Source organism: Oncorhynchus kisutch, linkage group LG30, assembly GCF_002021735.2.
Source record: "Oncorhynchus kisutch isolate 150728-3 linkage group LG30, Okis_V2, whole genome shotgun sequence".
NCBI lineage: Eukaryota > Metazoa > Chordata > Actinopteri > Salmoniformes > Salmonidae > Oncorhynchus > Oncorhynchus kisutch.
Window position 1 is genome coordinate 10,343,417 of NC_034203.2, and position 26,710 is coordinate 10,370,126.

General features: G+C 41.3%; 2 protein-coding genes across 4 annotated transcripts in view; one reads left to right on the forward strand and one right to left on the reverse strand.

Annotated features, from left to right (window-relative positions):
- gng12a (guanine nucleotide binding protein (G protein), gamma 12a) overlaps positions 1–16,362 on the forward strand; it is a 53,733-nt gene extending 37,371 nt beyond the window's left edge. The window contains exons 1-4 of one of the 2 annotated variants that reach the window (XM_031810661.1): positions 12,494–12,578; positions 15,224–15,271; positions 15,377–15,485; positions 15,715–16,135. In XM_031810661.1, coding sequence (XP_031666521.1) covers positions 15,393–15,485; positions 15,715–15,840 — 219 coding nt within the window. In that variant the 5' untranslated portion in view covers positions 12,494–12,578; positions 15,224–15,271; positions 15,377–15,392 and the 3' untranslated portion in view covers positions 15,841–16,135. Of the gene's footprint in view, positions 1–12,493; positions 12,579–15,223; positions 15,272–15,376; positions 15,486–15,714 lie in introns of those variants that run through there. The other variant, XM_020467324.2, reaches the window with a different exon arrangement.
- A 5,038-nt stretch (positions 16,363–21,400) lies between these two features.
- gadd45aa (growth arrest and DNA-damage-inducible, alpha, a) lies at positions 21,401–24,001 on the reverse strand. Of its 2 annotated transcripts, none has more exons than XM_020467629.2 (4): positions 23,816–24,001; positions 23,004–23,105; positions 22,652–22,865; positions 21,401–22,289 (listed from the first exon to the last, which is right to left on the reverse strand). In XM_020467629.2, the coding sequence occupies exons 1-4, from the start codon at positions 23,863–23,865 to the stop codon at positions 22,176–22,178; spliced, it is 480 nt and encodes a 159-aa protein (XP_020323218.1). In that variant the 5' UTR covers positions 23,866–24,001; the 3' UTR covers positions 21,401–22,175. The 2 variants fall into 2 exon arrangements, with proteins under 2 accessions (XP_020323218.1, XP_031666732.1); XM_031810872.1 differs by lacking the exon at positions 23,816–24,001 and adding an exon at positions 23,500–23,770.
- Positions 24,002–26,710: the final 2,709 nt, after the last annotated feature.

Consider the following 26,710-nt stretch of genomic DNA (forward strand, 5'->3'; position numbering starts at 1 on the left):
CCTGAACGAGCATCTCAGAGTTTGTAAGTTTAAAATGCACACAAACCGGCGGCTGTTACGGTCCATGTGTCCCGGTGATTCGTTCACCACCTTCGACCTAAAGGATGCGTACATTCCTTGGCACACCTGTATTTGTGGAGTTTATCTCATTGTTCTCTGCAGATTCTCTCAAGCTCTGTCATTTTGGATGGGGAGCGTCGCTGCACAGCTATTTTCAGGTCTCTCCAGAGATGTTCGATCAGGTTCATGTCCGGGTTCTGCCTGGGCCACTCGAGGACATTCAGAGACTTGTCCCAAAGCTACTCCTGCGTTGTCTTGGCTGTGGGCTTAGGGTCATTGTCCTATTGGAAGGTGAACCTTCGCCCCAGTCTGAGGTCCTGATCACTCTGGAGCAGATTTCATCAAGGATCTCTCTGTACTTTGCGACGTTCATCTTATCGATCCTGACTAGTCTGCCAGTGCCTGCAGCTGAAAAATCACCACAGCATGATGCTACCATCACCATGCTTCACCGTAGGGATAGTATTGGCCAGGTGATGAGTGGTGTCAGGTTTCCTCTAGATGTGACGTTTTGCATTCAGGCCAGTTCAATCTTGGTTTCATTAGACCAGATAATCTTGTTTCTCATAGTCTGAGAGTCCTTTAGGTGCCATTTGGCAAATTCCAAGCGGGCTGTCGTGCCTTTTACCAAGGAGTGGCTTCCATCTGGCCACTCTACCATAAAGGCCTTATTGGTGTATTGCTACAGAGATAGATGGCTGTCCTTCTGGAAGGTTTTCCCATCTCAACAGAGGAATGCTGAAGCTCTGTCAGAGTGACCATCGGGTTCTATGTCACCTCCCTGACCAAGGCCCTTCTCCCCTGATTGCTCAGTTTGGTCTGGTGGCCACTTCTAGGAAGAGTCTTGGTGGTTCCAAACTTCCATTTAAGAATGATGGCAGCCGTTGTGTTCTTGGGGACCTTCAATGCTGCAGAAATGTTTTGGTACCCTTCCCCAGATCTGTGCCTCAACACAATCCTGTCCAGGAGCTCTATGGACAATTCATTCGACCTCATGACATGGCTTTTGGTTTTTGCTCTGACATGCACTGTCAACTATGGGGCCTTATATAGACATGTGCCTTTTATATAGGTATGTGCCTTTTCAAATAATTTCTAACCAATTGAATTTACCACAGGTGGACTTTATTTTTTAAAACAATTTGAGAATAAGGCTGTAATATAACAAAATGTGGGAAAGGTGAAGGGGTCTGAATACTTTCCGAATGCAGGGTCAGTCAGTTCCAATACCATATTTACAATGTGCAGGGATACTGGAGTAATTGAGGTATAGGGGTAAGGTGAATAGGCATCAGGATATATAATAAACATTCTGTCCTTTCCTCCTTGTGATTATGGTCTTGTGATGTGGGGCAGGTGCCTGCATTCCCCTTCACTGAGGTCATGGAGAAGAAACTGTCAGTTGACACAAGCTATTTATAACTCAATTCCGTGCATGGTTCAATGGGGAAATTCCATTAGGTTTACCCCCAACACTGAAGCAGAATTCTAGTGCAATGATTCAATGGCCTTAATAAAGTCCCCTTCTCCACACTCAGGGGAAAATGATTCTGCACGTAAATGTAGTTCTTGTGGAACACCATGACAACAGTGTGTGTATGGTCTCTAGTGCCCTGTTAAAATATTAAACAATGCACTTCCTTTCTTGAAGAAATCACTGGCTGGAATGGTGAAAGGTCAGAACTGTTTGCATTTATAAGATGCTTAGGCCTACATCAAGTAAAGGGTGAACAAGGATACATTTTTTATAAGTGGGTAGTGCTGAGCAATTCACCATGTATGTCAGTTATTTTTTGTTTTTTAACAACTAATTGAATTCCATTTCGTTACGTTTTCTTCTGTGAGCTCAATGCGCACATGCGCTGCAGTTTATCCTGAGATAAATCAGATCATGCCAGTACTGTGCGATGTAGTAGGGAGATGTAGTTTCCAACAGGCCAATGTAAGAGACAGAAGATTGCTTGATCAAGATGGGATACATCGAGAGCAGTTGTTTCGCGATGTATTGGTATTCACAACAGCCATAAAAGTACATTATAAGTTGGCGATTCCACAATTCCAATATTTTTGGTATCTCAGATTGTTCTGGCAATTCTAACATAGGAACTTCATTGGGTGGAAGGACATTTAAAATGCTGAAATTGGAAAATGTAGCCCCCTTGTAGAACTACAGTTGAAGTCGGAAGTTTACATATACCTTAGCCAAATACATTTAAACTCAGTTTTTCACAATTCCTGACATTTAATCCTAGTAACAATTCTTATGTCAGTTAGGATCACCACTTTATTTTAAGAATGTGAAACGTCAGAATAATAGTAGAGTGATTTATTCAGCTTTTATTTATTTCATCACATTCCCAGTGGGTGAGAAGTTTACATACACTCAATTAGTATTTGGTAGCATTGCCTTTAAATTGTTGAACTTGGGTCAAACGTTTCGGGTAGCCTTCCACAAGCTTCCCACAATAAGTTGGGTGAATTTTGGCCCATTCCTCCTGACAGAGCTGGTGTAACTGAGTCAGGTTTGTAGTTCTCCTTGCTCGCACACGCTTTTTCAGTTCTGCCCACAAATCTTCTATACGATTGAGGTTAGGAATTTGTGATGGCCACTCCAATACCTTGACTTTGTTGTCCTTACGCCAAGTATGCTTGGGGTCATTGTCCATTTGGAAGACCCATTTGCGACAAAGCTTTAACTTCCTGACTGATGTCTTGAGATGTTGCTACAATATATCCACATAATTTTCCATCCTCTTGATGCCATCTATTTTGTGAAGTGCACCAGTCCCTCCTGCAGCAAAGCACCCCCACAACATGATGCTGCCACCCCTGTGCTTGACGGTTGGGAGGGTGTTCTTCTGCTTGCAAGCCTCCCCCTTTTTCCTCATCATAACGATGGTCATTATGGCCAAACAGTTCTATTTTTGTTTCATCTGACCAGAGGACATTTCTCCAAAAAGTACGATATTTGTCCCCATGTGCAGTTGCAAACCGTAGTCTGGCTTTTTTTGGCGGTTTTGGAGCAGTGGCTTCCTTGCTGAGCGGCTTTTCAGGTTATGTTGATATAGGACTCGTTTTACTGTGGATATAGATACTTTTGTACCTGTTTCCTCCAGCATCTTCACAAGGTCCTTTGCTGTTGTTCTGGGATTGATTTGCACTTTTCGCACCAAAGTACGTTCATCTCTAGGAGGCAGAACGTGTCTCCTTCCTGAGCGGTATGACGGCTGCGTGGTCCCATGGTGTTCATGTTTGCATACGATTGTTCGTACAGATGAACGTGCTACCGTCAGGCGTTTGGAAATTGCACCCAAGGATGAACCAGACTTGTGGAGGTCTACAATTATAATTTTTTTTGGAGATCTTGGCTGATTTCTTTAGATTTTCCCATGATGTCAAGCAAAGGTAGGCCTTGAAATACATCCACAGGTACACCTCCAATTCACTCAAATGCTGTCAATTAGCCTATCAGAGGCTTCTAAAACCATGACATTTCCTGAAATTTTCCAAGCAGTTTAAAGGCACAGTATGTAAACTTCTGACCCACTGGAATTGTGATACATTGAATTATAAGTGAAAGATTCTGTCTGTTAACAATTGTTGGAAAAATTGCTTATGTCATGCACAACGTAGATGCCCTAAAAGACTTGCTAAAACTATAGTTTGTTAACAAGACATTTGTGGAGTTGTTGAAAAACGGGTTTAAATTACTCCAACCTAAGTGTATGTAAACTTCTGACTTCAACAGTATAATGTACATGTCTCCTGTAAGACCATGTGATCTGTGAACCATACATGATGCAGATAACATCTTGGTGTCATTATACTCGTTATAGTTTTCTCTCAATTATGAAGTATGATTCTAGATTCTGAAATAAAAAAACATGTTCATTTATTCAACATGCAAAAGATAAATATCTCAAAAGTACTCTTTTTGATTATGCTCATTTTAGACATTTTATTTGTAGAATATACTCTTCAAACACCGCAAATGTCCAGAGTGGGCTCTCAATCATGGGTTGTAGGTGTCATTGCATACGAGAACATTATATTTTCTCAAATGCGTATATTTTTTGGGATCATAGTTGTAGATTTTATAAACAGAGTTCACAAGGATCAGAGCTCTGTGGCCGTTTGCAAACAGTACATGTGTTTTTTAAATGTAGTTGCCTTCCTAAAACATAAATACATTCATCATAATTATGTTTTACAGTCAAAATTGCAAATAGATTTGTCAAAAGAACACGACTGCCTGCCAAAAGATTAATGCAACCCTACTTTTCTCTTGAGTCCAAGCAGACAAAACAAAAGTTAAGTCTGGCTTTTAATAATCCCAGTCGATGATACATTTTCTTTGCAGTCAGTAGATCATGCTGATCAAACTTGGAATTACAAACAATTTCATACACATCAAATGAAATATATATTTTTAAAGCACATTGTGTGCAGGATTATTTCCTCAGTATCATAACAATCCAATGACATGTATTCAATACAAAGGCTGGTTTGCTCATTGTTTTGAAGACTTTCCAATGGTGCACAGAAACACAATCCACAATAGAAATAAGGGAAGGTGAATACAATGGAGAAAAACAACTGATATGAATGTATAGGCTTCAATCTACACCAAAACAAAGCTCTATAAAGGCTAGGTTTCCATCCAATTGGTGACATATTTCTGTGCAAATATTCTTAAATACGCGTAAAGAAAATAAATGATGCACATTTTCTCACCAGTGGTGTGTTTCCACCAAACTGTAGGCTAGTCTTCATAATGAGATTATTATGGATAATATGTTTATTTGTCAAATGACAGTCAAGCATCGATCATTATGTCACCAGAATCAGACTCTCAATATTTATTGGAAAGGAGCATCGAGATCAACGTTCACTTTCACCACCCTGAGAAGTTCATCGTCAGTTATTTAATTATAGCCTAATAAACTGCATGATTTCCTGAGTCGTAGTGGAAGGACCACACACCATATCATCGCGTGACATATCAATTTTTGCGCTGCTTCTTAACACACTGCTCGCTTAACCTGAAAGCCAGCCTGCACCAATGTGTCAGAGGAAACAAAGTTCGACTAACGACCGAAGTCAGCTTGCAGGCGCCCGGCCCGCCACAAGGAGACGCTAGAGCTCCCAGAGCCCCCCCGGCCAAACCCGAACAGGGCCCTATGGGTCTCCCAGGCACAGCCTGCTGAGATCGAACCCCAGGCTGTAGTGGCACCTCAGCGCTGCGATGCAGTGCCTTCGACCACTGCACCAGTGGGAGGTCACATTATACATTTTACCGACATAAAAAGATCCCACCATGTCGAACAAACAAATTATCTGTCGGCATTTGTACAATTATACAGAAGCTTCCTGTTTCCGTCATAGCTGTCCTGATAAAAAAAAAATGTCAGTATGACTGAACTGGCATAAAACTGTGGATGAAAACATGGTTAGTATCGAGGATGGTGTCTTATGAGTTACCTAAAGTTACTTAAAAGTACTGATTGCCGGAAACAGGGAACACAATTGCACACATTTCTCTTCTGAGGGAAACAACGTATTCAATTCAAAACACTTAACAGTGAATTTTGTATTCACTGATGACATTTGTATTTAAAGTTTTGCAAAAGTTGTTGTAAGATATGCAAGTCAGGTAATTAGGCAAGAAAATCATCAGAAGTTCTGTAAATGTATTTAAGCATTTGATCATCGCTGTTCTGCTATAGACACGTTTCCACACAGATCGAAAAATTGCTTGTACGCGACTGAGAAACTGTGTTCAGCACGTGAAAAAAGAACATTTGATTTGATTTATTCGCCTACGAGACATTTCCATGCCAAACATTCTACGACCGCGATGTTGAATGCAGAAATAGTCCAGCTAACCGGATAACATTTCTTCCCAGAGGCGGGCATTCTATCTCTAGAGGACACTTTTATGGCTACTCTGTCAGTAAAGACTCAACATGGGTTGAAGAGTGCATGGGGCAGAAATGAGCCTAAAGCAATTACATGGGAATTTGGGATTTGTCGACTCTTCTGAAATGAGTTCAGTCTAGAGGCAGCTGTCTAGACAGAGCTGTGTTGTGCTGTTGGACCAGAGCTTGCTGAGCATTGGGTGAAACCTCTAAAAGCAACAGGACCGTTTTTTAATAAAGAGCGCCTGTGTGCATGTATGTCTGGAGGTATGTGTGGACAAGGGAATGACTATATGAGTACAGTACTGGACAAGTGTCTTTTGTGTGTGTGTGTGTGTGTGTGTGTGTGTGAAACAGAAATATATCAAGTAATCTTCCGTAGTCGGTGGAGGTAGTTCACTGGCATAGCTTTGCATGACGAGCCACCTGGTCTGAGACCTGAATACTTGTGGTGTGTTATGGTGGCTTCCAGAGATAATATCAGGACTTAAGGTCAGCAGGCTAACACGGTCTTGGGGGTGGCTGTACCAAGAACACAGGCCCTTTACTTAATGATTACTTTTGACTCTCATTTGCCACCAATGCTAATACCAGACTGGGTGGGGTCACCCAAGCTAAGTTATCTCTGGAACCATGCCCTCTTCTTTGGGGTGGTGCACTTTTTCCTCATCTTTTACCCCAGAACGGACGTCACCAATGTCTCACCCCTGCAGCTTTTTCTCTGTGAACCTACTTATGTACTAATGGTGCAGCTCAAATAACCACTAGGTTTATGAAGTTACTGAACTCTCACTGCACTACATTCTTCCAAACACTGGAACCTTGTGAGTTGTCTGCATGATCTAATCTTTCTCTTTTTAACATCCACCGACTACTGTTCGAGTTGTCCGAGCTATTCGATTGGCCTAGGTGACAAAAGGTATCCAACAGAAAGACTGGACCAGTTGCAGTCCCAACCAGTGTGCATGACAACAGTTGCTTGGCAAGCTAAAGGCTGAACAACTCTGAGCAGTTTTTCTGGTGGGAATGGAATGATGTCATCCTCTCTAGCTCCTCAGTGCCTCGATGTTTCTCACACTTCAACAAACACAAGCTCCTACCATCAGCAGCTTTTCTGTTTCTCTCTCTCATCGACTCGTAAAACGATCCTACTTTACTCAGCAAAACCAATGGTCTTCTATGGTGTTCGGTAAACTGGGTAACGAAGTGAACACAACGAAGTGTTTACTGTAAACAAGTGATTGCCAGCGGGGCTGCTCTTCTATGAACCACAATGATGGTGTTGTAGGAGAAAACTATTTTATTTTATTCACAGACTCAGCTGGAAAATGCTCATACTGGCAAAAGAGCACGGCTCGACTGGTGTGAACAGCTACTTTGAGCTTTTCCCCTGCAGACAAGGGAACTCCTGCAACAAATCTTAATTTGATCTTAATTTGAGACAAACTTGCTACAGCAGGAAAACAACACTGCAGCAACAGAAAATGTGAATTATTATGTGGATTAGCATTAATTAACCATTTTTTTGTAGGGGTTGATACATTTTTAGTAAGGGAAAATCAAGTTTGAAATTTCAAATAGGAAAGGCAGAGGCACTTTTAAACCTCAAGTACAGTACCTGTTTTAAATGTCCTGCATTGCAGGAAAGTTCTCCTGCAACAGGGGGGTCAAATTCAGATCTTACATCTGTGGAGTGAAACTGAAGGTGTTTCTCACCCTTTGCCTTGATGACAGCTTTGCACACTCTTGGCATTCTCTTAAGTGTGCCTTGTTAAAAGTGAATTTGTGGAATTTCTTACCTCAATGTGTTTGAGCCAATCAGTTGTGTTGTGACAAGGTAGGGGTGGTATACAGAAGATAGCCCTATTTGGTAAAAGACCAAGTCCATACTATGGCAAGAACAGCTCAAATAAGCAAAGAGAAATGACAGTCCATCATTACTTTAAGACATGAAGGTCAGTCAATCTGTAAAATTGTGCAGTCAATCTGTAAAAAGTGCAGTTGGACTTTCAAATGCAGTCGCAAAAACCATCAAGAGCTATGATGACACTGGCTCTCATGAGGACCGCCACAGGAAAGGAAGACCCAGAGTTACCTCTGCTGCAGAGCATAAGTTCATTAGAGTTACCAGCCTCAGAAATCAGTAATTAACTGCACCTCAGATTGCACCTCGCAGAGTTCAAGTAACAGACATCTCAACATCAACTGTTCAGAGGAGACTTTGTGAATCAGGCCTTCCATGGTTGAATTGCTGGAAAGAAACCACTACTAAAGGACACCAATAAGAAGAGGAAACTTGCTTGGGCCAAGAAACACGGGCAATGGACATTCGACTGGTGGCAATTTGTCCTTAGGTCTGATGAGTCCAAATTTGCGATTTTTGGTTCCAACTGCCGTGTCTTTGTGAGACGCAGAGTAGGTGAATAGCTGATCTCCGCATGTATGGTTCCCACCATGAAGCTTGGGGGAGGTGGTGTGATGTGTGGGGGTTCTTTGCTGGTGACACTGTCTGTGATTTATTTAGAATTCAAGGCACACTTAACCAGCATGGCTACCACAGCATTCTGCAGCGATAAGCCATCCCATCTGGTTTACGCTTAGTGGGTCTATCGTTTGTTTTTCAACAGGACAATGACCCAAAACACACCTCCAGGCTGTGTAAGGGCTATTTGACCAAGAACGAGAGTGATGGAGTGCTGCATCATATGACCTGGCCTCCACAATCACCTGACCTCAACCAATTGACATGGTTTGGGATGGGTTCAACCGCGGAGTGAAGGAAAAGCAGCCAACAATTGCTCAGCATATGTGGGAACTCTTTCAAGACAGCATTCCTCATGAAGCTGGTTGAGAGAATACCAAGAGTGTGCAAAGCTGTCATCAAGGCAAATGGTTGCTACTTTGAAGAATCTAAAAACACTTTTTTGGTTACTACATGACTCAATATGTGTTATTTCATAGTTTTGATGTCTTCGCTATTATTCTACAGTGTAGGAAATAGTAAAAATAAAGAAAAACCCTTGATTTTATGTGTCTAAACTTTTGACTGGTACTGTATATAATTTTTTATATGCCAAGACGATTAAATCAAAAAAAAAAAAATCATAGTCGCACAACTCATGTAGCCTAGCCCATAGGCCTATTTGTATTTGATAAGGTTTGTATCACAACTAAAGTGGCCAAATAACTTCGCAAAATGAAGCACATTAATCCGCACCGAGTGAGTTCCAAGTTTGGGGAAGATAATTTTCACCATATAAATGCACCTTTTATAATAAAAGCATTACATGCATAATCACATTTGCGGTCACTTTTGAGAAGGGTGTTGTCCTGCTAATGGAACATTCGCGGTTATACCCACAACTGTCCCAGACTATGCTTGGAATATTTTTTTGTTGTTGCACAGAATAGAATAGGTCAACCTTTGTATTATGGGGGATAGTAGGTGGACATAGGCTAGTGTTTTTGCTGTTTGTTAGGCCTACTCATCTTGTTGGTTGACGAAAAGTGAATGCGGACTGTTCTTCCAATAGCTTCATGCGCCTTGGAATAGGATAAGGAAGCTTGCAGTTGCATCCCTGATGTGTCTGTCTTCACTTGCAGCCTGTGAGAAAGACCCGATCACATGATGGATAGTCATGTGAGTGAGAGGGGCTTCGTAGCACGCAGCCGGAGAAGGGAATTCTAATTATATTCAGGCCAAGGGCACAACGGCCGCTGGCCGCAAAAGGCATGTATTTATTTAGGGGGCGTTACGGCCACACAAAGGGGATGCTGCTGGGAAATGCGATGCATTATCAAGTGCTTGTCAAATTGTGAATGAGATACTGATGAATCGTGTACAGCCTGTGCAAAATAACAAAGCAGAGATCACGCCGTTCATGCAACTTTTTCAAATCATCATTATAGTCCCATCATGCAGCCTTACAATATATTATTAATTTAAACATATAGCCCAATGTTTGTATCACAACTAAAGTTACATAAATAACTAAATCAATTCAGCATATAGGAGTACCTGTTTCTTTGTTAAACACTCAACACGGAATAGCCACATGTGCACACTCACTCAAATAATTTGGAGGAAATATAATTTGTATTTTACTCAGCTATGTTCATTTTACTCAGGTACGTTCAATTGTATTCTTCATACTATAAAATAATATGAAATAATGCCAAATCTTGTCTGCTAAATGAACTAGTGTAGCCCATAGCCATATGGTATAGCCAGATCAGGGCCTAACATAAGGACAACTCAGAGTATGCTATTCTGTTCTTCTGAAATAGACCACATTTTACTGTCAATTAACAGTTATTTGCTTGACAATCACAGGCTGACAACATTTCATGACCGCCACAGCCCTATCTACTGCCAATGTTTGTCTGTCGATTGCATGACTGTGTGCTCGACGTTATACACCTGTCAGCAACGGGTGTGGCTGAAATAGCCAAATCCACTCATTTGAAGGGGTGTCCACATACGTTTGCCATGTGTAGATAATCCTCTAAGAAAATGAACCTCATGTCTCTATCATAATCTGTTCAAAAGTTATTGGAGTTTTACCCTTGTATGATGGCCAAAATTTGTGTGACTAAATCAATGGAGGCCAGAGAAAAAAAGTGGTAAAAAAATAAGGAAAATTGCACAGCATCGCATCAGCTAGGCTGGATGCTGTGCGAGAATGAACTACCTAACAGGCTCGTATTCCCGTTCAACTCGTCATCCTTCTTCTCAAAGACTTCTAACAAAAACAAGTGTGTCTCTGTGAAATGTCAACGGAGCATTGAGCGTACCGCAAGCTTTTTATCTTCAAAGCTTTTTAGATTGAATTCAGCTCGTCATGCAAATGTTGCTTTTTGCGACCTGCAGGAATAACTTTGAAGACTCCCCTTACTTGCTCTGACTTTGCTGATATCTACTTTATTGAGAAAATGTGTACTTACTATGACTGTGGTATGTGGTTGTCCCACTTAGCTATCTTCAGATGAATGCACTAGGTCGCTCTGGATAAGAGCGTCGGCTAAATTACAAAAATGTAATGTAAAAAAAAAAGTGTTTTATAATGTAAGGAAGTGATATTTCATCACCAACGACAACCTAATATATGTGAATCGTAATAATCTAGCTAGCCAGCTAGTTTAACAGCAAAAAAATCACCTAAAACTAATGTTATCAAGCTAGGTGACTAACTGTCAATTCTTCATGGCTATAGTTAGCCCTACTGACTTGATCTATGCACAAGCCCATAGTAAGAGAATTGTAGGCAGGTAAACATGCCAAAATTAACACAGTATATATTTATTAACGTATCAAATATTGTAGTAAGGCAACATATGAGCTGTGAGAGTTTATTTTATTTAGCTTAAGCAAAAACAATGGGTTTTGACTAGATGGGATACAGCTTTTGTCAGATTTGACTTTTTGTAGCAGTTTAGGAGAATTTACACAGCAGGATAGGTGCTCCGTTTCGGATAGTTTGATTTGGACTCATACTCCGACCCTCCTGTGCTCCAATGTGCGTGTTCGGAGCACGGTAATATGCATATTGAAAAACACCCTGTGTGTGTGAGGGAGAGACTGATTTTGGCTCGCAGCCCAGGGCTTTGAACTAAAAAAAAAAGTTCAAAGAGACAGACTTCTGTCTAGACTCCAAATATCGCGCCATTACACTGTTTCCATGCAAAAGAGGAAACTTTGGCGTCACCACTTGTTTGGCAGACGCCCATAGCCTCACACGATGTCTATAGACAACTTAAATGAATACATTTCAATAAGCCATAGCCTTCTATAGATATAATCATGATGACGTTAAATGATTTTTAAAAAACTCCTGCAAAAATGTTTGTTTATAAGTGCTGGCGTCAGGCAAAGCTGTACACATATTGTCATATTTAGCAGATGCTTTTATCCAAAGGGACTTACAGTCATGCATGCATTTTACATATGGGTGTTCCCGGGAATCAAACCCACTATTGTGGCGTTGCAAGTGACATGCTCTATCAACTGAGCTACAGAGCCTATTCAGAGCAAACTCTATTCTTTCTAGTGACTCACAAGGACTCCCAAGCATTGTGCTTGGAATGTATGTTAATTAATAGTGTGTGTGTGTGTGTGTGGGTGAGTGTGTGTGTGTGTGTGTGTGTGTGTGTGTGTAAGGTACAGTAGAATAGTGGGCCTGCTCTATTCCGTGCTGTTGGTGGTCCTGTTGAGGTTTACATATGAGGGCTGGAGGGTGGTGTTGGGGGGACGATGGGGTGGGCTATGTTATGGGGTGGTCCTCTCTCTGATCCTAGGCGGTAGAACTACTGTATGATGAAGCCTGTGTGGCCCCATGCCTTGGAGTTACTGCAGGGGGATGGGGGTGCCCTCCCAAAGTCAATTAGGATGGTGGTGGTGTTGGTTGGCGTCAGATTAGAGGCTTGCCAACCTGACTCACTTGGGCAGGTCTGAAAACTCCCTTTCACTACAGGCTGGTTGAACTGGTCTTTCGAAGCCACAGAAGAGTTTCTATGGTTCGGGGGCGACAGTTAATTCAGGTACCATCGCTGTACGAGGCTTCAGTATCCAAGACCAGCTTACCTCTGCTACACAGTCATTTGGTAAGCTGGTCCTGTATACCATATTCTGTTCTTTGTAAGCATGCACTGTGAACTTCTACGAATTTCAGGTTGAATTTAAATATTGCCAAGTGACAGCCAACATCAACTGACTGCAGCTCTATCAGAATCAGCAGAACCCTGTTCGACCTAGGTAATGCAAGCACTGTCTTCCTTTAGGGACAACAGAACACAATTAGCTAAACTGCTCTGGCCTACATTTCCTTCTTTCCAAGAACAGGAAATAAATATCTGGTCGCTGTTTACTGCTTCCAGGAGGGGTCTTTACTTTCGCCAGTGATACCCTAACGGTGTTCTTTAACTTGTTGACTGTGAACAGGTTGCTCTTTTCATTGTGGCAGTATTTGCCCTGCTCTGAATATTACACAATGAGTCTCTCATCGTGGTTTCTAAGGAGACCAAGGATGCTGGAGTAATTGATTTTTACAAGGAATAGCTAGTAATTTATTACCAGAATATGTCAAAAAATATGGTATCACGCTTTTGTCCGAGGAGGATACAACATACTTTTCTCCTCTGGTCATTGACTGTTCAACTCTGTTAGCTTGGGTCATTATGTCAGTTAAACGCCAGGAAATGACCCAGCAAAAAACATTAGGTGGGAAAAGGGAGTTTTTACCCCTCAGAACTCTCGGCCAAAAGAGTCTCCGGAAGAGTTAATAAGAAACAAAACTGCATAGTTTTTTTTGTTGGTTTCAGATTGATTTATCTTCACTGGCATGCGGGGTTGGCAGAGATTGAACTTGTGGCACTGACTTTTTTTTTTTACATTGGTTGTATTGTACACGGAAAGCTACACCAAGAAAGTCATTGAAAGTATCTGACATATTTATTGCAGCAACAAAGCTTTGAAGTTCTATCCTTATTGTCTCCCGCTTTTTCCAATGAGCTTTTTTTGCTCCGGAGCGTCATGCTTTAATCAGTCAGGCCAGGAAACAAGAGTCCTCCCTCCTTCCTGGACACTAAGAGAGATACAGTGGACTCCTGTTGTAGCATCAAAGCCCTCAGAAGGGACCACATCCTGTTGGGCACAGGGGTCAAACAAAACAACCCAATCACTCTAACCAATGGAGGAACAGGAGAGCTTGACTCCCAGCTCTGGCCCTGTGCACACTTTTGTATTTTGATTGTTACGTTGTGTGTACTTGCATTCAAATCCTTTACTTATTCTATGCATTTCTTTACAAACTCTCCTATGACATTCTGAAGACTGCACTGATTGCAGACGTTTAGTTCTTACATTTCAGTCTGCGGTAATTCCTCAACAGTGTGTTTGGAATAGGAACACACTATAGGACTGTTAACGTTGGATGCTGATTGGCTTAGTTGAGGATTTGAGTAACACCAACGGTCTCAACTTATAGAGCACTTGGAATGAGGCAGACCTTTTTTCAATGGAGGTAGTGCTCCATTTATGTGGGCCTCTTTATTGCACATGTGATGTTTCTGTTTATTACACAATATATTCTGCCGAAAGGTTTCCTGTCTCTGGCAGTAAAAGATAAAGTGTGTGTGTGTGGGAGGGAGGGAGGGAGGGAGGGAGGGGAGGGAAAAAGACACCGAAACCAGAGATCCCAGGAAGCCGAGTAGAGGATGTGTCCAGGCATGTTCCCATCGTCCCTGTAAATGATTATCTGGAAGTGGAATTATAGCTCAGAGAGAATGTCTCCTCCAAACCAACTGTGAACTTCACCCCACTGTTCATGACCACTCAGGACTATACTCTCTACTTTAGATCCGCTGCTCTACTTTGGTGCACTTAAACTACCTTCTCTTATGTAAAGGGTGCCAAACTGAGCAAAAATATATTTTGCTCAGTTTGGCAGTTTCCACCACCTTACTTTGGGGCAGCTGCTCTCGGCTTTGTGTGTGTGTGTGTGTACTACCGACTCTGGCGTCGTGTGTCTCTGTGCACAATGAGGAAGCCCTTGTGATGTTATTTATGGGAAAAGCCTAAGAAGAGAAAGTGTGTGAGCAGAAGCCGTTAACCCTCATGTTTAGCCTTGTTGCAATCAGCTGCAGTGCCTCGTTAATGTCTCTCCTACCACTCAAACATGGTTATATCATGCAAAGACATAATGGAGAACTGATTGACATCACGCTTTGTTGACACAACAGTAACCCTCCTCCACAAAAGCCACCATCTCACTGTGCTCTTTCGTTCTATTATTTGTTTACTGTTATGGTCCCTTTGCCGACATATGATTGCTTTGTTATGACGTGCTCTACCGTACCGTACGGTGATTTTTCAAGTGGCTGGCAAAGTGTCATAATTGCTTCTCGTGTGTCAAAGATGTGCTGGTCTTTACCGTCCGATTTGTAGGATGTATGTCTGGGGCAAGATGGAGAGGGGAAATGTTTTGTCCCAATGCTTGCTTTAAAGAGAGTGGTCATGCTTTTAATGAAATGATTGCAGGTTGATTTAGGGCCCTATTCAGTCCATATAGCAGAAGTCCAGCACTAAAGCCCAATTGAAATTTAAAGGCCACGTTCCAGCGTTCAGGGTAAATGCTGCATACGTTGGTTCAATTGGAAAATTACCTTTACATTCCTATCGCGCAATCTGTTATGTTTCAGCCATACAGATTGAAAAGAGCCCTTAATCCATTTTTCTTTTCTTTTTGCAGATTTTTTTCCCAAGACTCAATAAGGTTGGATTTCAAGTCTTTGACTAGGTAAGTGTTGTCCAATTTGTCTATATATTTGCTGTACTTATATTTGTGTTTTTTCATTATACGTTCTATTCTATGAGGCACTTTTGTTATACTTAATGCATATAGTGGAGTGGAGGCCAAGATGTCATCGAAGATGCCAAGCTCTAACAACATAGCCCAAGCCAGGAGGACAGTACAACAGCTGAGGATAGAGGCCAGTATTGAGAGGATAAAGGTATGGTATGCTGAAAGTTAGACTGAGTAGCAGTGTTGAGTAACAACAAAGTACATTTTCTGGTCCTTACCTAAATGTCTCCCTAAATGGACACCAACTTGCAGCTAAGGATGATCTGTTGTCAGTGAGTGTCTGTCTACGCGTGCTTGTGGGATGGGTGTGTATGTGTGAGACTCCTGTGTCGGCAGAAACCCACACATTCACACTCTCATGTCTCTCTGTCCTGTAGGTATCCAAAGCCTCTGCGGACCTCATGCACTACTGTGGCGAACACGCCAAGTACGACCCTCTGCTCATGGGCATACCTGCCTCAGAGAACCCCTTCAAGGACAAAAAGCCCTGCACTATATTGTAGTGAAGCCTTTTTATTTATCTGTTTGCTTCTTAATGTTGCCTGTATTTTATTTTTCGGGGAGAATTGGGATCTAAAACCACTACTCATCCATCAATCTTGCCTTAAAGCCTGTAACATTACCCTTTAATGAAAATGCTGTATTTTATCACTCAATTTGAACTTGCCATAGTTACATACATAACATACAGTAAACAGTTAGAATATACATTACCATTCAAAAGTTTGGGGTCACTTAGAAATGGTCCATTAAAATAACATCAAATTGATCTGAAATACAGTGGAGACATTGTTAATCTTGTAAATGACCATTGTAACTGGAAATGGCAGATTTTTTATGGAATATCTACATTAGCGTACAGAGGCCCACTATCAGCAACCATCAGTCCTGTGTTGCAATGGCACGTTGTGTTAGTTAATCCAAGTTGATCATTTTAAAATGCTAATTGATCATTAGAAAACCCTTTTGCAATTAGGTTAGCACAGCTAAAAACTGTTGTTTTGATTAAAGAAGCAAATAAACTGGCATTCTTTAGACTAGTTCAGTATCTGGAGCATCAGCATTTGTGGGTTCGATTCCAGGCTCAAAATGGCCAGAAACAAAGAACTTTCTTCTGAAACTCGTCAGTCTATTCTTGTTCTGATAAATTAAGGCTATTCCATACGAGAAATTGCCAGGAAACTGAAGATCTCGAACAACGCTGTGTACTACTCCCTTCACAGAACAGAACAAACTAGCTCTAGAAAGAGGAGTGGGAGGCCCCGGTGCACAACATGGTGTTTATACTTGCTTACTATTGTTTGTACAGATGAACGTGGTACCTTCAGGCGATTTGGAAATTGCTCCCAAGAATGAACCAGACTTGTGGAGGTCTACAAATTTTTTTCTGAGGTTTTGGCTGATTTCTTTAGATTTTCCCATGATGTCAAGCAAAGAGGCACTGGGTTTGAAGGTAGTCCTTGAAATACATCCACAGGTACATCTCCAATTGACTCATATTTTGTCAATTAGCCTATCAGAAGCTTCTAAAGCCATGACATAATTTTCTGGAATTTTCCAAGCTGTTTAAAGGCACAGTCAACTTAGTGTATGTAAACTTCTGACCCACTGGAATTGTGATACAGTGAATTATAAGTGAAATAATCTGTCTGTAAACAATTGTTGGAAAAACGACTTGTGTCGTGCACAAAGTAGATGTCCTAACCGACTTGCCAAACTATAGTTTGTTAACAAGAAATTTGTGGAGTGGTTGAAAAACGAGTTGTAACGACTCCAACCTAAGTGTATGTAAACTTCCAACTTCAACTGTAGATATTCCTTTAAAAATCAGCCGTTTCCAGCCACAATAGTAATTTACAACATTAACAATGTCAACACTGTATTTCTGATCAATTTGATGTTATTGTAATGGACAGAAAAATGCCTTTTCTTTCAAAAACAAGGCTATTTCTAAGTGACCCCAAACTTTTGAACGGCAGTGTACATTGGGACATTGACTGTTAGTGTCTGTCTGATTTAGCTCAGTGGATTTAGCCATGGTATCCATCCATCACTTTAACAAGTCTGTTATTTGTCTTCAATCGTATCTGCTGTCATGTGTGTTACAATGACCGTATATAATGTATTTTAGGCTTTGGAGTCAGGGTTGGGACATTTGACTGTATTATCTTCTCCCCATTGACTCATGCTGTTTATTAATAACTTCCTGGTTTAGCAGGGAGTCACCTGGGTTGTCAGTGACCAATGGAGGAAGTAGACCTCATCAGAGCCTTCTATTAATGTAAAGAGCAGAAGTGTTTGGTTAGTGCAGAGCATATGTCAACTCAATGCCAATTGTCGGATAGGAAACTGCAATGTGTTGCTGAGGCAGGTCATTCACCTAGACAACCTTAGTATACAGCACTCCTCCCAGCCATTTAAACCAGGTGTTACATAACCTAACACTGTGAGCCAAGTCGCCTTACGTATTATTTATGATAGAGATCATATAATTAATGTCTAGTTTGGTATTTTGAAGAGGTACAAGTATTCCGTTGGGAGAGACCATAGAAGATGCATCAGCTGGGCGTGTGGGTTGTAATTAACAACCATGTGCACTATATCATGTATTCAAGGCTGACCCCAAAGTCCAGAGATAAGTGTCCTGTTGAACAGTAAAGAATAGAATGTGCTGTATGCCCTGTCTTTCAGCTGTTGGGAACATGTCCCCCCTGTGACAAATCTAGATGAAACGAACCAGCTGTATCTGTGTGGTTAGCCCCTACGGGCTGGAAAGTACAATTATCTTTTGGGAACAATTAATCTTTCTGTGCTGGATTGCAGTGATTTCTAACTGAATCGTGCCATCGTTATGTCTTACGCCTTGTCACTAGTAAAAGAGAAACAAAAACATGTCTGATTGTACTTACCTGGTGCTACTGTTTGTATTGTTGGTGTTAGCCTCCCTCCTCTAAAAGGTACTTCATTAGTCATAAAGGTCTTGAAATCAGAGACAAGGAAACCCAGTAATCCATTCCGAATTCTTCAGCTATGACAATTGTATCTCGACTATGTTTCTCTCTAACAATGGGTTTTATTGCCACAAACTTAGTACGCTAAATCAGGCTACCGTTAATTTGTGTGCCATCACCAGATAATTCTGATTCAACCAGCATACCAGAAATGGCCTTAATGTACCTTTTGGGAGACTCTTACGTGACCCTTGTGAATCTGGTGGATTAAAGACATCTGTGTGTGGCTTTGTTCTCTCTCTGCCGTAGTACAGTCGCTCCTACTGTTATTAAACATGGTTTTATCATTGCACCTAGTTTTGTCTGCCTCTTTGTTGCTTTCTCGCATAACATGCTAGCTTCCCTCAGGGAAGTATTTTTTCATTATGAGTCTGACGATTTGTACCACCTCATGTGCAAGAGTACATTGTGCCCATTACGCTAAGATAATCTAACAATGAATCTCAGAAAGCGTAATATTTAAATGTAGCATCCAATGTCACTCAGATCAGAAGGGAATAACTTTCAAATTAAAAGGGGATGAAGACCAAGCTCATCCATAGGACTCCCACCCACTCAGCAGTTTGGCTCAGCTCCAGTCATGTGGCCTAAAGAGAGCTACTGCAAGTTATCTATGGCCTAGCCTTGCTTCCTCCCATTACGTGGGTTCTAGCGGACATGTATTTATACCTTACCATGAAGAGAATAGAATAGGCCTTGGCCCATGGCCATCTGGGCCCAGTGAACAGGAGAGAGCTAAACATAGAATGTAACGAAACCCTTGTTTCCGCTCTCCGAGAGAGGAGGAGCTATTTTGGGGATTTGTCAGCATAGCCTGAAGCTTGTTGCCCTTGATTTTCTGTCCTTATCTTTGGGCAGCTGGTGGGTAAACATGTATTTTTCCACTATGAGGAAAATGGTGGATCGTAACCAAAAGAGACATCTTAGCTATGGTTCCCTCTTGAAGCTGGGAAAGCTAGGCACAGTTTTACCACCTCACAGTGGAAGCCTTATGGCACAGTGTCGTGCACAAGCCTGGCTGCACAGTAGCAGTGTATTGATATCAGCTCTAAAGTAGACATATCAGCCATAAAGCACACAGTGTAATCCTGGTGAGCACAATATCATTGTGTTCCAGGGCGACCCTGGTGTGCACATTGCTTAGGCCTGGCAGGCCGACTGACCGCGGGCCTCCCTCTGTGAAAGCTTGGCAGTTACAGTGTCAGTGTGTTGGAATGTGCTGATGTGGGGGATGCGGGGAGGGGTGGGGCAGTGTCGATCCAATCTCTGCACTGTTGGCAGTCCCCCCCCCCCCCCCCCCCCCGCACAGCCACCTCGGTTAGACCGAGCCACTCACTCACCTATTCAGCAGTGCAGTGGACCGTGCCAACCATGGCATCTAATCTACTGGCTACTACCAACCAGTGCACCCTCATGGTATTATAACACTGTTGTTACACAAGTTATTCAACTTTTGTGTTTGGTTTGTTATTTTCCTATAGAGATCTACACTGTTATTATTGTATTAGTAGTGTTCTCTGTTGAGTAAGTGTAACACGTTGAGTGTCCTGTAGATGTAAAACATTGTCTCAAGACCTCCCCCCCAGATACTTTGAGTGGAAAATATGAGTCTGATTAATATGAAATCTGTCATCACCTGAGTCTTTATTGCCTTATACAACCTTCTAAAATGTGTGTTGATTGTGATAACCTGAATGCACAGGGGTACCCAAGGAGCAGGTTGGGTAGATACTAAAGCCTGGGGATTGTCAAATCCCTTGCTTGAACTCCTCCAGTACCAACATAACACTTACATCAACCCTACCCTAATTATCTATAATAAAAAAATAACCTTTCCCCTACACCAACACAATACCACATGACATCAGTGTTAGAATTCTCCACCGGTCCCCACCGGTCGGTCACAAACCTAAGTTACATCATGGTAACCTTCAACACAGTGCGGTCGGGAAGGTCTACCCAATCCGGTGTTATTACTATATAATATACAATATTATTAATAAAAATATAATAGAATCCATTTAAAACAACGTCTTTTTAGTTTGTGCTACAAAAATAAAACGATATAAAAAATATTAAAAAATCATTGAGCTATGGAAATATCTTGAGTTTTTAAAATATTTTTTAACAGTATTCCAAAAGGTTCTTAAAGCCAATTACAATGAACACACAACAGCAAATTATCCTTCTCATGTGGAAAGAAACTGGGTTTTGTTCTGCAAAGGTGACAAGCTCTTCTCGTGATCATAATGAAACGGGGGTAAGCCTGCCTTACATGAGCTCTGACATCATCCACACTCGACGCCAGCGTCACATGTGAGCATGTCACTCAATAGCAAGTGGAGGAAGGAGTGGGTGGTTTACACAATCTGCACCCACTGCATTCTCCCTTACAAAGCTTTACAAAGACTTCCAGTCATGTGTCCTCTAACACACCTTCCCTGTGAAAGACGAACCGGCTCAAAAAGCCTTGCTTTTGCATGAGTTTACACTACTACCTACCCCAGCAGAGGTTTTGTAATATGTTGCATTGTATGTAATATGTCCCCACTGGCCATACACTATTAGTTGAAGCCGTGAACTTTGTTCCTTTTTCCATTCTACCTTTATTCACCTGAGCACTCACTATTGTCTAATTCAATAGCTAGTTTTGCATGCAAGTGAAAAATCAAAGCATTTGTACCGAGCAGAAACCCGGATTGTCAAATGTGCTGCAAATGTGCGTGCAGTACTTTTCCTAGTGAGGCGGCAGGCAGACGTAATGCATTCAAAGAGGTATGCAGAAAGGGCACTCAGCTCAATCATGGGCTGAACTCAGGACGGGTGAAAACCGTTCGGATGAATGAGCTCGGCCTTGCTGACCCAAGCAGAACAAAGCGTGGAGTGGAGGGGGGCTATTGTCACCCAGGGATGAGGATGTCACAGAGTCCATAGAGGCCAGTGTGACCTCCATGATCCACACGTGATTCCCTATACAACTGTCAGAGGGGTCAAAGCTCAACTAGCTTGGTTACATTTCCAGAAATGAAGAAAAAAAATGAGGACCATCAAGTTCTGGCTCCAAAAATACTTTTTATTGACAACAATAATATACCTGTGTCTTTACAGACAATTGCAGAGAGATAATGGTATAAAAATTGTAAACATAAATACATTTAAATATCATAAGAAATAACTTAACTGTAAAAAAAGAACTATTCACTTGTGTAAAAAACTGTTGGCAATGGAAACACTGACTGAATGCATAGTATCTTCACAGTTCATTGGATATTTAGCCCTTCCCTTTTTAAATAATTATATAACAATAGTAAAGACAACATCAACATTGTGAATACAAAAATACAACAAGTCCAGTGTTTCTACAAGTGCTCTGTTTCGGCAAAAAGAGAGGCCTTGGTTGTCTTAACAACAGTGGCTACAAAAGAGCTCATCTTTTAGTTTCTCTCAATCTTTTAAGTCCCCACAAGGTGAAGTGCTCTGCCATACATGATTTTATCTTTCTGTACAGTGTGTCCATCTTCCGTTAAAAAGCACAGACGTCGGTTTCGGTCTTGTGACTGAACATAAAAAGTGCCTCGTCATCTCGCCCTGACTGCCATAGCTGATAGTTCAACTCCACCAGACCCAGTGGAAATCCACCCCCTTTTGTATCCCATCTAGATGGCTGGATCTGATCTTCTTTTTTTCTTCTCAAAATGCTTTATTTTGTGGTTGTTTGTCTTCTTTTTCCTCCACCAGGAATTTTCCCAGGGTAGTGTGTCCATCAGGGATCACTCTACTCCCGTACAGAGAGAGTCCTTCACAGGTCTTGCTGTTGGTGGGACCCTTCATCGCTCAGGGAGGTTAATGATGGGTACCCACTGGTCCATGCACCGGCTCTCCCTGCAGAAGCGGTTCACTTTGCTCAGGGCTGGGTCTTTCCAGGAGGAGGAGTGTGGGCTCTGCAAATACAAGAGAAAAAGAGAGAGAGTCAATAGTTGCAAAAGCATCCTAATGCCTGATTTTATGGCCTGCAATAAAATAGATAAACACCTGGGAGTTTCAAGACGATGAGCAATTCAAGCTATTTCCCTCAATGAAAATTCCACAGAAGTCATTAGTAGCAAGACTGAGTTGTTCGGTTACAGGACACAAGGAGTGAGTAATTAGTGGGTGTGGGAATGTTCTGGCATGTCCAGAGAGAGTGTCTCATGTGCCCCAGTAAAATAAAATAACTTTTGAACAATTTTTAGCACCTGTTTGTGTTTGAAAGTTATGATTTTTGAGTGAATATAAGGTGACTAAAATGGAAATAGATACTTACAGTGACCAGGACACAGTGCAGATCCATGGGCTCTCCCCCCTGTGTCCCTCCGCCGAGGATCTCTGCCAGACGCCTGGTGTTGTTAACTCGCAGGATGCTGATGTCATTCTCACAGCAGAATGCCTGGATCAGGGTGAAGTGGATCTGAAGGGCCACGTCCTTTACATCCTCGTCATCTGTTGCCAGGATGCACAGAACCACATTATCTGGATCTCTAATGATGAAAGTAACAGATATGTGGTTAGTAACACAGTAACAGAACATGAAATGCATTCTAAACAAGCATGCATAGACAAAAACTACATCATTGGAACTTTGAACTCTCATTGGTTTTAAAGTGTAGCCTACTTACACATTCAATGATTTTGCTGCTTCATAGACCCCTACTGTAATGCATCCTTGGGGTAATGCCAATGAGAGAACCTCTTCCAATGCTTTTGCCACTGTATCCATCCTAAAACAGAGAAAATAGTGTATTATTAAAACGAACATCAAACTCACATCAACTTTCACATATGCATGGGCAAAGCTCAACTTATTGAAAAGGAGGGTATGCCAGGGCTCGTCTATCTGACCTGGCAGACGAACGTTACTGCCAAGCGCAGGAGCTGGCTATCGTGTACTTACTAGGATTAACGTTAGCTAGCTAGCTAGCGTAGGTAGTTATGTACCTTGACCTAGCTGCGAGGCCAACTGACTGATTTGCAAGTTCAAACTCTGACACCGCGTTTGTTTTTCGGTGCATGTCACTCCATAATTGACAAAACTCCTAATTGTATGATGAGTACAAATATAGTCAATTACACTGAAGTTTTAAGTTCAGGTCAAAAGTGTTTCCCTAAAATTACCTGACACCGGCGTTACAGTGTTAGGCTAACTGCAGATTGGCTGGCCGGAACGCGTCTCGTGAGCTCAACAGAAAAGCTGGCGTTACATATTCGAATACTGCAAATACTTCAACAAAGCCAACTAACCAAGTCATAGCAACGTTGTCAAATGACTTAGACAACATTACAGAAGTTAAATATCTGAATAACAATACACTGAAGTTTTCAGCATTATTTTTGAAATGTTAATGCATTGCATTGCTTGCCAAGTTCAAGTGAAAAGAGAGCCATTTGGAAGTTGCACTGGCATTGACGAAAGCGCTTTAAAGTAGTTTACCTTTCTGCAGAATAATCCCCACTTAGTTCCTCAAATGTCATTTTGCCCATGAAATCAAAATCGAGACAATAATATTGCTTGCTGATATGTCACTGTTAGTGCTAGTGAAGTTGTGACACAGTAGCTACTCTGTTTATCGCTGTTGGAAATGAGACAACAACCGGTGTCCACAGATAATATCCCAAGAACAATGCAAGTGCATAGGAAAATGTCAAATATTTGCATACTTAACATCATTGGCCACATGCTAATTTACCAAGATCCTTTCTGGGTGGGGAATGGCTGTAAATTGAGTGGCAACAGTAAATGAGATAATCTGATTGGAAGACGATTTTAGAGAGGCGTGGTTTCTCTCCAGCTGTTGCAGCTACAATATGTGAGGTGCTGTGCCTCGTTAGGAAACAGGTCAAAATGTGTTATTCAAGGTCAATTTAGTTATTCAATATAAAACATATATATTTCGAAATGCTTGACTGTATTGCTATCTGTCAGTGCATTTGTGCATTTTGTAACAAGCACACAACACACGCATACACAAACGTATCCAAAGGGTCTAAAGAACGATGGCAAGTAAAGAGAGCGGTATCAAAGTGGCAAGTGCTCCAAAGTTGCCCTGAACTACTAGGCTACTCTGTATGCTAAACCATCATAGAATGAGATACCATGTCTGTCAAGAAGTCAACTTCATAAACCAGAAAAAAAATACGTTTATCAATTGTATTATCGAAAATGGAAATGGTCTACATATGATGACCTGATCACCTGTATTTTGAAAGGGAAATTATGCAACCTCACCTGTTATGAGAAAGAGCCGGGTATGGAGACAGAGCAACGAGACTTTACCAGTTTCTGATTGGACAGTCGGCAGAGCGTGCAAAACTGCTGCTCCTGGAGGGGAAAGTACAAACGCATGGCGCGAGAATGGTGACAAAGACTTTGCGAGGTAAGTAGGTGGCCTATGCATGCACGAAGAAAAATATGAGTCAAGGAATATGAGGCCTACATTTCAGAGGCCCATCTTCAAATAGGAAAGGTGAAAAAAGTATATTATTAGGCCTATTTTATCTTTAACTAAGATGAGCTGGGAATTATGGTTGTCAATATTAATATATCGGTAATCTTTGGTATGATGACAATATAAATACAATTTACCTATAAGGATCAAATGCAGTGCTTCTTCTCATTGACTACTGTCTCCCTATGGGAGTGTTGGCTTACGGCCTCTGACAAGAGATGTTATGGCCTCTGACAAGAGGTCGGGCCTTATGGCAGAGGTGACAGTGCACACGTTCCATTACTACATAGTTGCTGGTTCCCTCCTCAATCACTATATAGGTGGCAACAGTGGGATAATGGCCAGTTCTCTCTCAGGCTTTTGTTTCTCAAGACACAGTGGAATAGTATTTCTTCTATGTATGTGGGTGTCCAGTCTAGACATCTGCTTGTAGGTCTGGACTGTTATGTCACAGGTAGTAGAATCCTGCTCTTTTCCTCTTCACAGCATCTTTACACATTTGTATCTACATTTGGCATAACCAGCTTATTTTTATGCTTTTAAGACAAATGCATGCCTGGAAAAATTAGTTCCAGTGGTACCGAATGTAATTTCATTGCCCTCTGCTGAGTTTTCAGGGGTATTTCTCTCCTCCAAACTCGGTTCCTCTACCGAGCTGACAAGGTAAAAAAAATGTGTCGTTCTGACCCTGAACAAGGCCCACTGTTCCAAGGCCGTCATTGAAAATAAGAATTTGTTCTTAATTAACTGACTTGCCTCGTTAAATAAAGATCAAATAAAATAAACATGGCGCCAAAGAAGCTCAGAGGGCTGAACAAAACTTGAAGGTGAGTTAAAACGCGATCTTAAAGGGGCAATCTGCAGTTGCTATATACAGCAAATTTGATTTATACATTAATTATATGTACCCGTTGATTCAATCTGTATCGTTGAATTTACAGATTGTGCGATAGAAATGTAAAGGTAATTCAACGGTTACCGTGAATACAGTCTCCACTAACGTGGGAACGTTGCCTCTACATTTCAATCACGCTAGAACGCTGTATTTCTGCAATATGCATTGAATAGAGTCCTTGCAGAATATAACTTAGAAATGTCTCATGAATTTAGTTCAACTGCCGACTCGTACCGCATCAGAACCCAAAATATAAGCTTGTTTGTAAACAAAATAAATGTAAACTATTATAGCTTCAAAATATGGTTAAAAATTCAATTTTGATATCACGGATTGATGGTCAGTTTCTCCATCCATCGCTGTCTATGAATCTGAGAGTGGTTACATTTATAGCCCCATCCCTCAGGTTCTTACCGAAACATGGCAGGGATTACGCTGTGTTCTTTTTTAAACTGCTTTCATGGTTTTCTGTTGGACTTTAGTATCTTGGTCACTTGGTGTACAAAGCAATATGATGACAGTTTAGATTTTTTGTTTTAGAATTAAATGTATTTTCTTCTAGATCGACAAATGTATAGTCCTTGAAAGTTGGATCCTTTCATGTAATGTCCCTTTTTATACTCCAGGGGGAGATAGAGCTTCATTGATCATAGAGCAGCATGGAGCTCAGTTCTAGAAAACAACTTTGATTTTGGCCTTTTGATGCCATCAGTTTGTCTCAGAGAATATTCAGCACTACTGCTTCAAGCCTATCTATACTTTAATATCAGGTTGCATTTGGTTACACATTTACACATTACTGTTTTATCTACTATATCAAGAAAGAAAAAAACAATTTTTAAAAGTATTTTACCAAGTCATGTTACCAGTAGACTGTGTAGGTTAATAATATTATACCTATAATAGTATTTTTAATAAATATGAATTATTATCCTTTTTTTCTAATGCCGTCCCACTAGAAATGGTAAAACATTTGATATTTTCC

What these genes read in the sequence shown, in the direction of transcription:
- gadd45aa (XM_020467629.2), bottom strand. Translation starts at nt 23,865, where the DNA reads ATGGGCAAAATGACATTTGAGGAACTAAGTGGGGATTATTCTGCAGAA. An exon ending in GCAGCAAAATCATTGAATGT is followed by an intron (nt 22,866 to 23,003) that starts GTAAGTAGGCTA and finishes TTTCATCATTAG; the next exon opens with AGATCCAGATAATGTGGTTC. An exon ending in TGCACTGTGTCCTGGTCACT is followed by an intron (nt 22,290 to 22,651) that starts GTAAGTATCTAT and finishes TTGTATTTGCAG; the next exon opens with AGCCCACACTCCTCCTCCTG.